At 36.6% G+C, this 13,238-nt stretch overlaps 1 protein-coding gene across 2 annotated transcripts in view; it reads right to left on the minus strand.

Annotated features, from left to right (window-relative positions):
- AK9 (adenylate kinase 9) overlaps positions 1-13,238 on the minus strand; it is a 135,442-nt gene that overhangs the window by 72,186 nt on the left and 50,018 nt on the right. For both annotated transcript variants that reach the window (XM_023727645.1, XM_004372457.2), the window contains 3 exons: positions 9,974-10,060; positions 8,419-8,567; positions 398-554 (listed from right to left, as the gene is read on the minus strand). In XM_023727645.1, the coding sequence (XP_023583413.1) occupies positions 398-554; positions 8,419-8,567; positions 9,974-10,060 (393 nt within the window). The remainder of the gene's footprint in view (positions 1-397; positions 555-8,418; positions 8,568-9,973; positions 10,061-13,238) is intronic.

Here is a 13,238-nt window from a genome sequence, read left to right on the forward strand (position 1 = left end):
AAAAAAAAAAAAAGGGTCCTCCAAGGCTGAGAAGGGAGCGTGTTGACATGTTGTGGGGTTGTTAACCAATGCCATAAAACAATATGTGTACTGACTGTTTAATGAGAAAATATTTGTTCTGTAAACTTTCACCTAACGTAGAAAAAAAAAATTAAAAAGAAGTTATAGCTGCTGACCAGGAGGAAGTATTAAATTCTCAGCTTCAAAGAAAAATTATAAGAGCCTCTGGAAACTCCAGTGGTCCAGGACGCTATCCTTTGCCACCTACTCAGTGGATGGAAGCCTCATTTTGCATATGCAGGAATTGCTGGGGTGGTGTTTGTATCCATCTTTAACCAAACATCTTATCAGCAATAGACATTTCAGTTCAAAATTTAAATGACAAATATTTACCAACCATTGTTTTCCATATCTGATAAACAGACTATTAAATCAGGTAAAATTCCTTTCTCGACTAAGACTATCCACAGTTCTCTTGTAAAAGGGCAGTTATCCACAACCCATCCTCCTTCTTTTGGGGCACCAGGAAATCTATTCTTGTTTTCTTTCATTACCTGTGAAGAATTGCACACTAATATTACAATCATACCTTGACAAGTCAAGGAATGAGGTGGGATGCTACCTTGATATATAATTTTTGTGCATCTTAACCAACTATCTTTTAAGTTCTTGTTACTCTCAGAAGAAAAAGAGACACTTAATTTTAAAAGATAACCTTAATTTTAAAGCATCAAAGCTGTAATTTTTAAAAATGAAGAATGGAAATCAAAAGCCTTTATTAAAAATATAACCATATATTTTTGTTATATATTATTCAGTGTCCCATAATGACCAGTTAAGGTATTAGTGGGGGAGGAGATGGGGAAAAAAAGAGGAAGCTGGAGAAAGAGATGAGGGAAAGCGAGAGAAAAGAGATGCTGAGGAGTAAAAGAAGAGAGCTGGACAAAAAAAAAAATACATTATGAAAGACAGAAGTTGGAGGATTAGGAAAAAACCAGAAAGCTATAAAGAAATTCAAACGGTTAATAAAAACGTTAATGCTTAGGTTTCAGTCAAAGACAAGAAGCACTGAGATACAATAATTATAATAATTTGAAAATCTCATTGAAATATTTTTTTTAAATCTAATGATGTCATAGTACTTTATCAAATGAATAAATTCTAATTTGTTTAATGAACCCCTTACTGTTATACAATTCATATAATTTCTAATTTTATAGTCATTAATAACACTGTGATGAACATCTTCATACATAAATCTTTGTCCAGGCATTACACATGTCCTTAAGTTAGATTCCTAGAAGACATATTACTGGGTCAAAAGAAATAAAGGAGTGGACACTTTAAAACGTTTTCATATACATTGCCACATTCCTTTCAGAAACATCTGAATCAATTTTCACTCCTAGCCCTGGTGGCACAGTGGTTAAGAGCTCGGCTGCTAACCAAAAGCTCCCCAGTTTGAATCCACCAGCTGCTCCTTGGAAACTCTACAAGGCAGTTATACTCCGTCCTATAGGGTCACTATGAGTCGGAATCGACTCGATGGCACACAACAACAGTGTTTAAGGAGCCCTGGTGGCACAGTGGTTAAAGCGCTAGGCTGCTAACAGAAAGGTCAGTGGTTCCAACTCGGCAGTTCAAACCCACCAGCTGCTCCGCAGGAGAAAGATGTAGCAGTCAGCTTCCCTAAAGATTTATAGCCTTGGAAACCCTATGGGGTAGATTTACTCTGTCCTACAGGGTCGCTATGAGTCAGAATCGACTCAACAGCAATTGGTTTGGTTTTTTGGTTTAACAGTGTTTGAAAGTGACTGAATCATTACATTTTCACTAGTATTGATTGTTGTAAGTTTTTTAAATCTTTGCCAATTTGACAAGACAGAAATTGTTTTAATTTTCATATCTTTTTGAAACTTGAACATTAAAATTTTTCTTTAGCCATGTGTATTTCTTCTTTGATGAATTATTTGTTTATATCCTTTCTTTGCCTGTTTTTATATTGGGTGTCTTAGTTATCTAGTGCTGCTATAACAGAAATACCACAAGTGAACTGTTTGAACAAACAGAAATTTATTTTCTCACAGTTTAGGAGGCTAGAAGTCCAAATTCAGAGCACTGCCTCTAGTGGAAGGCTTTCTCTCTCTGTCAGCTCTGGAGGAAGGTCCTTGTCTCTTTTGCTTCTGGTTCCTTGGAGATCTCCACGTGTCTTGGCATCTATCTTACCCCATCTCTCCTTCTTTTGCTTGCTTGTTTAACTTCCTTTACATCTCAAAAGAGATTGACTCAAGACACACCCTACACTAATCCTGCCTCATTAACATAACAAAGACAACCCATCCTCAGATAGTTTTATAAGCACAAACAGAGAGGTTAGGATTTACCGTACATATTTTTGGGGGACACAATCCAGTCCATAACATTGGGGTATTAGATTTTTCCTATTTATTTGTAAGAAATTTTTATATTTAGGAATTAATATGTAACATTTATTACAAATACTTTTCCCAATTTGACCTTTGTCTTAAAATTTTGATTTTCATGATTTTCATAGAGAGATATTCATTAAATAGTCTCTCTACTGATATTTTTTAAGAATTCTTCTACTGCATTTGTGTCTAGACTTCTTGATCATTCCAAGATCATTTTAATATCACACACTTTCGTCTAGTTTAAAAAAACACCCCCCTTTTAAAAAAACAAAACAAAACAAAACATTTAAACTAGTTTATATGGAAATTATTTTTACTTTGATTTGAGGTGAGAATTGAAATCATTTTTTCCCCAACAGATAATTTTACCAACACTGTTACATAACTTTTCCTTTCTTTAATTTTTATCTACACTGAGTTTTGTTTCTGAACCTTCTCTGTGATTCTGTTGATTCTTGTATGACTATAAGGCTTTTATACCATTCTAGCATTACAACACTTCTTACTAGCTGGCAGAGAAAGTGGAAACCCTGGTGGCATAATGGTTAAGAGTTATGGCTGCCAGCCAAAAGGTTGGCAGTTCAAATCCACCAGGCACTCCTTGGAAACTCTGTGGGGCAGTTCTACTCTGTCGTATAGGGTCCCTATAGGGTTGCTATGAGTTGGAATTGACTTGATGGCAACGGATTTGGTTTGGGTTTTTGGCAGAGCAAGTCTCCCTCTATTATCTTTCTTTGCCACATTATTCTTAGCTAGTCTCAGCTATTTGTTCTCCCAAACAAACTTTATAGTCATTTTGTCAGTTTTGAAAAATTGAGATTTTTAATAGAATAGCATCAAATCTATGTTAGTTTGAAAAAGATACTTAATAACATTTTGTCTTTACTTATAAGAAATTATATCTCTATTTGTTGACATCTGCTTATGTTCACATATAAAGTTTAATAATTTTACTCAAGTGGGCCCTCCATCTCTATTTTAAGCTTACCTTTGCTATGAGTTGGAATTGACGGCAACGGGTTTTGGTTTATTAGTCTTTTTACACTTCTGTTCCTGTTGTGTATGGGATTTTTATTCCTTTGGCTACTTTATTTTTGAACATGCTTATTAGCTCTTACTGTTTTTCAGATTATTTTCTTGGATATTTTTACATATACAGTGTCATCTGCAAAAATGATTCCATTTCTTCTCTGTTCTAACAGTTAGTCCTTTTATTTATGTTTCAAGTCATTTTGTATTGCTAAAATTTCCATGAAACATTAAAAATGGATGTGATAGGAATATCACTGTCTTGTTTCTGACTTTAACATTATATTATATGATCTGCAGCACCAAGCTAAACCTTTCTCATGTTAAAAAGGTATTCTGCTACTCCTCATGTGGCAAGATAATTTACTGAGACATTCATTTGTGTTCATATTTTTTTCCACCCTCTCCCTAAGAACGTAGCCAGGATTTCTGAGCTCCTTCTTTCTGGGAGGAGTTTGTGTGGGCAAACTGAATGCAGAAGTTATCTTTCTAGCTCTAATTTATCCTAAGTGATCCTGATGCAGGTGATAAAAGGCCACATATTCACAAATGTTGGAGTAAGAAAAAAGAGAGAAATAAAACATTATGGGCATATCCTATTGCTTCAGTAAAACAGGTGGTTCCAAGGAGAAGTGCTGCTGTTGCTGAAGTTGCACAAGCTACTCAAGGCCAGGAAAATTCACAAGCTGAGGTAAGGAAAGGTCTAGGGGATGAGGACTTGGGTACCTGAGGATGCCCGTTTTGGCTATATCAGCAACAACAGCTTCAGCTGAGGGATCTATTGAGGTTGATTCTCCAGTTGGGATACTCAACTGGAGGAGAAGGGGGAAACCTTCCTCAGGATTTTAGACCCTAAAGAATTCCAGAGTATGTGGCTAACCAGAGGGATGATGAGACTGAGTCTAGAGACTGTGCCTTGAAGAGAAAGTGGTAGAAAGGCCTCTGGGAAGCCTGTAGGCTTGGTCTTTGTCCAGTTCAGCGTCTACCAGAGAATGACAGGATAGGTCTCTCATATGTTTGATGAGCTGAAAATAAAGCGGCACTTTTCTCTGAGATCCTCAAGGGAGGGGTGAGTGAGAGGAACTGATATTATAAAAATGAACATATTTTCATACATCATTCATCCTTCTGTTCTTTTGCAATTTTAACTTAATAAAATAGTTAATGTTTTGCATTTCTGGATTTCTGTATTCTATGCTATTTTATGTTTACTTTATTACTTGTGAATATAGAAAGATGAGAGAGAGAGAACAAGATGAGAGGAGAGAAAAGAGGAGAGGAGAGACTGAGGGATCAGAGAAAGTAGGACATGACAAGGAAGAGATGTGGGAGACACAGACATAATGACTGCAAAATAGGTAAAAGAACAGACAAGAATAGAGATATTGGAGAAAAAACCATGTGAACAGAGAAGCAGAGCAAAACACGATATATGATAGAGAAAGATGCAATGACAAGAGAAACAGACTGTGGTTAGGATGTACATTAGACAGCAAGTCATAGACTTGAGCTGGAAAACATACAGTGGCAGTTTCGACACCAAAGGCTCATTTCCCTTTATGCTGCTACCATTTTTCTATTAGGTACTGAGCAAGTCTGTTGTAACAGCTTCACTCCACAAAGTGTGAAAAGCAATAGTTGCTGCTGAGAAAGATACCCAGTGTCCCACAGCATCAGCTTCTATTTTGAGCTCTGTAGCTAGTTTAGGTGGAAACCAGGTAAGAATGCAAATGGCTGAGTATCGAAAAAGCAATTTCCATGCATTCTCCATTACAAGGGAGGGACCTTTCTCCTCCCTTGGTAAAAATGATATCTATCATTATTTTTATATTTTTAAGGTTTAAAATATTGCTAAACTACAATTTCAAAAGAGTCTAAAAGAAGCTGACATCAGATGTGGCTTTGGAGTGGCACCTGACTGTTCAGAGATGGCAAGTGAAATAAAACCTATTTATTTTCCCTGGACTGGACCATACATTAGGCCCAAGGTACATGAGTCATGTCTGCTTTGAGCATGGGCTGTGAACATCAGATAAGAACAAGGAATTTAGTAGAAGGCACAATAGAAAAATGAAGATTAAAAATGGCTGTAGAAATGACCATTTGGCTGCTAACCAAAAGGTCGGCAGTTTGCATCCACCAAGCCACTCCTCGGAAACCCTGTGGGGCAGTTCTACTCTGTCCTGTAGGTTCAGTATGAGTTGGAACTGACTCGACGGCAACAGGTTTGGTTTTATTTCTTTGTAGAAATGACAATTGGAAAATAAAATAAAATCATAATACCATTTACAACAGCATTGTAAAAAATCAAATACCTAAGAAAAAACCTAATGAAAGATGTTGAAGGATTCTACACTAAAAACTACAAACAGTGATGGGAGAAATTAAAGAAGACCTAGATAAAGCAGAGATACTCTATGTTCATGAATTAGAAGACTCAATATTACTTATTATAGTTCTCACTAAATTTATCTATAGATTCAGTGCAAGCCAACCAAAATTCCAGTAGGTATGTGTGTGTAACGGACAAGCTGATTTAATTTGTATTTGAAGTGAAAAGTACCTATAGATGCCAAGATAATTTCGAAAAGGCAAGCAGAACAAACCATGATATATATGACAACAAAGATGGATGCAAAGACAGGAGAAACAGGCTGTTGAAGGATTTACATTACCAGATTTCAACACTTATTATAAAAGCTACAGTAGTTAATACATGTTGTATTGGCACATGGATAGACATATAGACTAATGGAACAGAACAAAGTTCAGAAGCAGACAATACATATATAGCTACTGGATTTATGAGAGTGGGAAAGGATGGTCTTTTCAATGGTGCTAGAGCAGCTGTGTATCCATAATGAACAAATGGACCTTAATCCTCACATTGTGGTTTCAATTTGTATTTCTCTGATGATTAATGATGTTGAGTACCTTTTAATATGTTTATTAACTACTTGGATGTTCTCTTCAGGATAGATCTAAATGTGAAAGGTAAAGCAAAATTTCCAGAAAAAAAATCTAGGAGAATATTTTCAAGACCTTGGGTAGGCAAAGTTTTCTGAAACAGGACATAAAAAGCACTAACTGAAAGAAAAAAGTTAATAAATTGGGACTCATTAAAATTAACTTCTATTCATTAAGATAGAAAATACTTGTAAAGATATTTTCAATATATCCAACACATGACTCATATTCAGAACATATAAAGAACAATAAAAAGAGACAAATAATCCCATAAAAAAATGTGCAAATGAGTTGAACGGGTACTTAATGAAAGAGTTATCTCTTCATCTAGCTAGTTTTGAAAATTTTTTTCCTAACCATAGAGATCACAGAAACTGATGACAGGTAAAACAGTCTTCTGCACAGGTCTCTGTTCTCTTGAAAAATGACAATCTGATTTCAGCTTTGATGTTAAAATCTCATAGGATTTAAACTCCTGTACAATTCCAGAGCACCACTTTACCATCTAATGACACTATGTCTATCTCTACATTAGAAGTGTTTTAGTAGTGCTCTTGGTGGATTTGTATCCTCCAGAATAAACTGAGGAGAATAGAGAAAATTTTCAGTCAAGGGCAGGTATGGGACTTCCAAAGTCCTGAAAATGCCCCTTACTCGCATGTCATCTCCTCTAGGATGCCTTCTCTCACTTTACAGCAAGAGACGAAAGCTTCAATCTTTGTGGAATTCCTACACTTTTACATCTCTATTTACCACTTAGCAGATGATAACTCAATTATTGGTTTATATGTCAGTCTTCCACACCTAGCTAATAACTCCTTAAAGGAACTAGAAACAACCCTTTGTCGTCGAGTCGATTCCAACTCATGGTAATACCATGTGTAACACAGGAGAACTGCTTCATAGGGTTTTCTTGGCTGCAATTTTTACAACAGCAAACAACAACAATAACAATCTTTATGGAAGCAGTTTGCCACATCTTTCTTCCATGGACCCTCAGGGAGGGTTCAAACTGCCAACCTTTAGGTTAGTAGCCAAAGATCTGTGTTGATTATATCCCTAGTATCTAGCATAGTACAGGGCACATAGTAGGTCCTCATCAATGTCTCTGAAGGAATAAACTGATAATTGAACAACCTGAAGAGATGCAGAGGAGGCTGAAACGTCTGCATGGGAAGCTCAGAGGCAGAAAGCCACACACTGTGGGAACCAGAGAGTCAGGAAGGCTGGTACAGCCTGGGGCTCAAGAAGACCACCCAAGGCCCACAACCCATGTGTTGTAGAGTGGTTCTATACTTTCACATAATCACTTTAAATCATATCATCTTCAAATTACAAGAAATACAGAAACAGTTCATTTCAAGTCCATACTGATTTGCTCTGTCTTTGATTTTTGCTCTGAATCCTTACCTAGGATCTCTGTACAAAACAGACTCATATGGATACCTTGTTCTTTATAAATCAAAGATAAGCTTTCTGATTTACCACGGGTGGGACATTGTATTTGAGGTTTTATTTTCCCCTTAGATTAGAAAGTCACTCGTTTGTCTACCCATCTCCCTACGATCACAGAACACATGGCCAAGGGGGTTGGAGGAAATTAATTAACTATGGAGCAAAATTTGTCTGGTCTACGATTAATTAGCTCATAGATGAAATATTTAACCTTGTCACTGGCTTCATATGCACCATCTTTGAACCAACTGAACTGAATCAAAGACATTAAAAGCTAGTGAATTAATTTTAAATCTATGAAATTACATTACATAATTTCTATGATAATCAAAATTTACCAAAGAGCATCAGCAGCTGTTCACTCTGATACATTATACATAACGCTGTTGACTACAAAATGCACATGAATTTGAAGCTACAGATTTCAATACTGTCCAATGAGACTCTCTATACACACTAGATTAACATTTTTGTCTGTATTGTTTCGAATAGTTATTGTTAAATCTATGTCAAAATTAACAGTTGGACTTCTTACCTCTCTGAGGACTTCCTCTAAAATTTCAGCATGCTTCTCATATGGCTGTTCGAAGTTCATATCCTTTGTCATTTTCACAGTTTCCTCAACCATGGCAACAACCTCTGGATGGTCTGCAGTTACCTCTTCTATTGTGTCTTCTAGTGAAACTAAATAAAATAAGTCAATAAAGTAATGCTATTAATGATTTTAGTGGACAATGCTATTGGCAATAAAACATGATTGTTAATACTTGACCAAGGAAAGTATTATCTTTGTGTTACTACAGCACATGCTCCAAGAAGAGGGAGATAAGAATAGAAAGAGGAAATGTTAATTCAGGAATCACAAAATATCAGCAGGGACTTTAAGCCAGTGCTTCTGAATGAAAATGAATGAGGCAAAAAGAAAGTCATGCCAGGCAGGAGCCAAAACCAAGGAAGCTGAGGAGAAGTAGGGACCAAAGGATTCCAGGGGTTAAGATAAAAAATGAGCATCTAGGGAGTGAGTCAGAAAACAAGATGAATGGTTCCAATTACAAGCATGAGACTACACAGGAAAGTAAGAAGACAAGATGTAGGCCAAGTTGGAGTGGATGGGGAAAAGTGAGGCATAGGCTGGTTTTTCAGGTGTTACACTTGCTTCTTGCCCTCATTTGGTGCTGATGTGTCTCCTTGGGTGGCTCTCAGGCTGCATCCTTATGTAAAAGCTCATCTACTGCTCTAATGAGACAGGAGATTGGGGGCCAGTTGTGCTTCCTGAGCTGCTGCCCCAGGGCTCCATCTGTCAGGGTCTCCTGCCAGGGCCCAACTGATCCCAGACCAGAAAAGCCCAAAAGGGCTTTCAAAGAGCAGCTGTCTGCTGCACTCCCTGCCTTGAAGTGAGAAATCTGTTCTCAGAAATGGAGAGACCAGGCAGTTCCCACAAAGCACCATATTTTCCTGAAGCTTTGGTATTAGGGGGCATAATGAGGCAGAAATAACCAGGCACAGATGCTAGATGTGCTAGAAGCTGCTAGTAGTCCACCCAATATCTATTCTCTTCTTCCTTAGTAACAGAACTCTGATTTTGTTGGGACCAGCAACGTGCCCAGCTAAAAAGACTACATCTCCCAGCTTCTGCTATAGCTTTGGATGGCCAATGAGATGTAAACAGAAATTTTTTTTGGTGAGTCTCCCTGGCATCTCTTTAAAGAGAGCTGACTCAGCTGGGTGGAAGTGCCCGTTTTTTGTCCCTTGCCTTTTCTCCTCTTGCTAATGGGCACACTGACATGATGGCTGGAGCTCCAGCAGCCATATTGTGAATGGTAATGAAAGCCATATGCCAGGAATGGCAGAGCAGAAGGATAGATCCTTTTGTTTTCCTAATATTCTTTTTCAACAAAAAACATTTCACATGTTATTTTTTCTGTTTTTGCAGTCCATCTATTTATGACAGAGTACCCTTTAAGAGTAAGTTATATATTAATAATGCTTTTTAAAAAAATCACACAGTTCTCCTCTAAATTCTGAAGGAGATATTTCTGTTTTATAGAACTACAATCCTAGAGAACCAAATTACTCAAATATTAACTTACCTTTTTTGGAAGACAGCTCTACTTCTTGACTAGGGCCTCGAGACAGACTTTTAAATTTGGACACACTTTCATTGCTTTCTTTTTCATCTGTGAATAAAACATTGTTAAAACCTACAGAATAATATTAAAGAAAAATGTAGACAGATTCCCAAAGAAGATTATAGTGTGGGCCCAGTGACCTAACATTTATGTTCCCAAATTTTTATTAAAATAGCAACCATAACATTCAAATATAGGTAAACACATCTATCAGCAGTGGAAATAAAGATAATAACTCAACTGATAACAGTAACAGTGGATCTAAATGGAAATAAAAATCAACATTGTCCTTTCTGAGGTAACTAACACCTTCCTGACTCCAAGAGGTAAAGGCTGTGCTTATCTCAAAGACATGGGGAAGGAGTGTGAGGTGCTGATCAGAAAACTTTTTTTCATCAGCACACACTAGCAGTCCAGGCATCCCTCCAGCAGTGGGTAGAGGCACTGATGTCTGCTTTTAACATAGACTGCCTCCTCAAAGAGGGAACAGACTATGTGGAGGAAGAGGAGGGTCCCTCTTTGTGTACTGGTGCTGGGCAGCAGCGATGGTGTTCCCAGCCAAAATTTTAATGCATGGGGAAGTGGAGGGTCCTTCTGTGAAGTCTGTGTATGTGCGCCCGCACACATGTGCACGTGTATGCATTCGGGAAGGAGGGATGAGGTTCTGATTGTGCCCAGTTCAACTGCTATTAGGCTTGAAATAAACACCATGCAAGCACATACCTCTCTGAATCAGTAGGAAAAAAAAAACAAAAAAATTAGCTGCTCCACCTTATATAACAAAATAAATGATAGATTCATTTAAAATTAAATACAAAAAGGTTGAACCAATAAAAAAACAAAACAAAACAGAATATACGTATATATTAAATCTCTGGTTGAATAATATAAGAAATCAACAAAGGCCGATCAAAAGGCAGAGAGAGGCAGAATGGATAAAAAAAAAAAATGACTGAGCTATATGCTATCTACAAGAGACACATCTTAGGCAGAAAAATGCCCATAAATTGAAAGTGAAAGGATAGAAAAAAAAGTATTCCATGCAAATAGTAACCAAAAGGGAGTTGGTGTGGCAATTTTAATACCAGACAAAATAGACCTTAAGTCAAAATCTATTACAAGAGACAAAGAAGGAGTTATATAATTATAAAAAGGTCAATTCATCACGAAGATATAATAATTATAAATATATATGCATCTAACTTCAGAGCCCCAAAATATATAAAGCAAACACTGACAGAATTGAAGGGAAAAATAGTTCTAAAATAATAGTTGGAGACTTCAGTACACCACTTTCAATAAAGGACAGAACATCTAAAAAGAAGACCAACAAAGAAATTGAGGACTTGAACAACAATATAAACCAACTAGCCCTAGCAGTGCTATATAGACTACTCCAACCAACAACACCTCAGTGTACATTCTTCTGTAGTGCACATGGATCATTCTCTAGAATAGACCATGTGTTAGGTCACTAAGCAAGTCTCAATACACTTTAAAAGATTCAAATTATACAAACTATCTTTAACCACAATGGAATGAAACTAGACATTAATAAGAGAAGGAAAACTGGAAAAATACACAAATATGTGGAACTTAAACAACCCACTATTAAACAATGAATGAATCAAGGAAAAAATCAGAAAACACCTAGAATTCAATGAAAATAAAAGCACATCATACCAAAACTTACAGGATGCTGTGAAGGCAGTGCTCAGAGGAAAATTTATAGCTGTAAATGCCTACATTAAAAAGAAAAAAGAGTTCAAATCAATAACCTAACTTTACAACTCAAGAAACTAGAAAAGGAAGAGCAAACCAAACTCAAAGCTACCAGAAGGAAGGAAATACAAGATAAGAAGAGAGATAAATGAAATAGAGAACAGAAAAACAATTATTGTTGTTGTTTATTGCTGTTGAGTCGATTCTGATTCCTGACAACCATGTGTGCAGAACAGAACTGCTCCATAGGGTTTTTAAGGCTGTGACCTTTTGAAAGCAGATCACCAGGCCTGTCTTCCAAGGTGCCTTTCAGTAGGTTCAAATGGCCAAACTTTCAGCTAGTAGTCGAGTGCTTAGCCATTTGCACAACCTAGGAACTTCTAGAAAACAACAGAGAGAATCAATGAAACCAGAAGTTGGTTTCCATCAATAAAATTGACAAACCTTTAGGTAGACTAACAAAGAAAAAGAGAGAGAAGATGCAAATATCTCAAATTACAAAATGAAAGTGGGGACATTACAACCGATCCTACACAAATAAAAAGTTTTGTAACAGAATATTATGAACAGCTGTACACTAACAAATTAGGTAACTTAGAAGAAATGGAGAAATTCCTAGAAACACATAAACCTCCTACATTGATTCAAGAAGAAATAGAAGATCTCAAGAGATCCATGTCAAGTGAAGAGACTAAATCTGTGATCAAAAACCTTCCAACAAAGAAAAGTCCTAGACTAGATGGTTTCACTGGAGAGTTCTACCGAACATTTATAGATAGCATCAACATGGATGAATGTTGAAAACATTATGAAATAATTGAGTCACAAAAGGACAAATACTGTATAATCCCACTTATATGAAATAGGCAAATATATGCCCTGGCAGCGCAGTGCTTAAAGCACTGGGCTGCTAACCGAAAGGTCAGCAGTTCAAATGCACCAGCTGTTCCACAGGAGAAAGATGTGGTAGTCTGCTTCAGTAAAGACTGCAAGCCCCGTTCTACTCTGTCCTATAGGGTAGCTATGGGTCGAAATTGACTCCACAACAACGAGTTTGTTTTGTTTTTTCCTTTGGTTTGTTAGGGATCAAAGTTTACCAGGGGTAGGAGGGAGAGGGAAAAAAAGGAAATCGAAGCTTAAGGGGCACTGAGTTTCTGTCAATGGTGGTAGAATAATCTGGAAGCAGATAGTGGTGATGGCTGCTAATATGATGAATGTAACCAATATTACTGAAATGCATATGCAAAAAATGTTGAATTGGCAAGTGTTTTGTTATATTTTTATCACAATAAAACAATAATAAAAAATCAACAAAGGAAAAATAATTATTTGACTATAAAAATATGAAAAACATCTCAATTTCAAAAACAGCAAGCTGATTTAAAAGACAAAACACCTAATTTTTGAAAAAAATGAAAAATAAAAGATTAATATATAAAGTTTATACAGAGGCCATATAATCGACACGATTGAGAAAAATGAGCAACAGACAAAAATGGGCACC

This window comes from Trichechus manatus, unplaced genomic scaffold (assembly GCF_000243295.1).
Source record: "Trichechus manatus latirostris isolate Lorelei unplaced genomic scaffold, TriManLat1.0 scaffold00017, whole genome shotgun sequence".
In the NCBI taxonomy this organism is placed as follows: domain Eukaryota; kingdom Metazoa; phylum Chordata; class Mammalia; order Sirenia; family Trichechidae; genus Trichechus; species Trichechus manatus.